At 49.3% G+C, this 1,539-nt stretch overlaps 2 protein-coding genes across 2 annotated transcripts; both read left to right on the top strand.

Annotated features, from left to right (window-relative positions):
* Positions 1-29: 29 nt before the first annotated feature.
* Positions 30-311, top strand: H310_15380 (hypothetical protein; the record flags this gene model as incomplete). Its single annotated transcript, XM_008883356.1, has 1 exon — positions 30-311. A coding segment is annotated over one exon (282 nt), but the record flags the coding sequence as incomplete, so codon positions are not given.
* Positions 312-876: 565 nt separating this feature from the next.
* H310_15379 (hypothetical protein) lies at positions 877-1,394 on the top strand (the record flags this gene model as incomplete). The annotated part of the gene is made up of 2 exons (XM_008883355.1): positions 877-1,095; positions 1,335-1,394. Coding segments are annotated over 2 exons (279 nt in total), but the record flags the coding sequence as incomplete, so codon positions are not given.
* Positions 1,395-1,539: the final 145 nt, after the last annotated feature.

Here is a 1,539-nt window from a genome sequence, read left to right as displayed (position 1 = left end):
TCCTGAGCACCATCTCGAACTGGATCGAGCGTTACGAGAGCACATCAAGCTACGACCGCAAGAAGACAGCTGCCATTGCTCGTTTCAGCGACGAGCATAAGCGATGGATTGTTGATTTCTACTGCGTCAACCCGAATATATTTCTCGACAAGTGCAAGAAAGCGTTTGAAGTGCACTTCAAAACATACATATCGGTATCAACAATCTGGCGTGTCATTCATGCCCACGGGTTCACGTGGAAAGTGTTTGAGCGGCGAGCCATGCAAGTGCGACAAAAAGACGTTCAGCGGTTCTTTGACGAGCTTGCATAGATCGACTGGTCGCACCACAATGTGCAGTTTCTCGACGACGTCAGCTTTGACTCCAGGGGATGCTCCGGAAACGCGGGTATGCCATGAAGGGCTAAAATTTATGTTTTCCCGGGGAATTTGACCGAAAGCCACGTGTATACCCTGGAAAAGGGTCCACGTGGATCCTTGACGGTGCAAGCATCCATTGTCATGAATCCACAACACTAATTCATGATTGGCTCTTCAAATTTGCCGCTAGTGCTAACGTCTTCGCGCACGAGCGTGGGGCAGTACACGAGGTATTCAATCACGGACCATTGCAATACTTGGACATGTTCGAACCAAGCGTCGTCTCGTCTCGATCATACGCCAGGGCCAATGGAATTGATTGGAGCACATGGAGGGGATGGCTGAAGAACAGGGAGAAGGTCATGACCACTCACCACAATGATAAGCTCGCATCGCTGGGTGGCCAAGGAAGACCAGAATGCATCCCATTTGCTTCGTCGATGCGTGACTTCATGAATGATGTCCGAGACAACGAGGCCTACCTCGCCCATACTCATCTCATAACGTTCACCACAAGAATCGGCTCGAGGAGTACATTGCTAACAAGAAGAACGACGGCACGGCGTACAACAGCTTGCTTCGACTCTGCCAACGGTTTACCAAGCGCTATCGCTTCTCGCAACGAGTGCCACGTGCGACCAAGCTTCCACAAGTTGTTCTAGCAGAGACGAAAGCTACATCTGCAAAGGAGTTTTGGGAAAAGTTCAATGATACCACGCCTTCAGACATCACCAACGTTGACGAAGCATCTTTGTCTACTATGACATGCCACCTACGAAGGCTTTGGCGAAGGTCGGCGGGTCATCTAAAGTGGTTACCGAGCAAAAACACTCCGACCGCGTAACGGCTGTGTTTTCAATACGATCCAATGGGAGCAAGCTGCCAATAATGTTCATCGACAAGGGAGCTCCTGGTGGACCAATCGAGTGCGACGAGGTACCTACTTATCCAGCTGGTCAATTGTACGTTGTACAGGAGAAGGCATGGATGAACACCCGTGTGTGGGAGATGTACTTGACTGATCTGCTTAAGTAAGAGTTCGAAGGCTCCTCTGTTACAGTCGACTTGATAAAAACACGACAATGTGGTACTCGAATAAAATTGAGCATCCGATGAGCAATGCCGTTTCGGCGAAATATAGTCACAATTACATTTCACGCAGGGATTGGATAAAATCCCA

Source organism: Aphanomyces invadans, assembly GCF_000520115.1.
Source record: "Aphanomyces invadans strain NJM9701 unplaced genomic scaffold supercont1.412, whole genome shotgun sequence".
Classification (NCBI taxonomy): domain Eukaryota; phylum Oomycota; class Saprolegniomycetes; order Saprolegniales; family Verrucalvaceae; genus Aphanomyces; species Aphanomyces invadans.
This window is presented reverse-complemented; position numbering and strand designations above follow the sequence as displayed.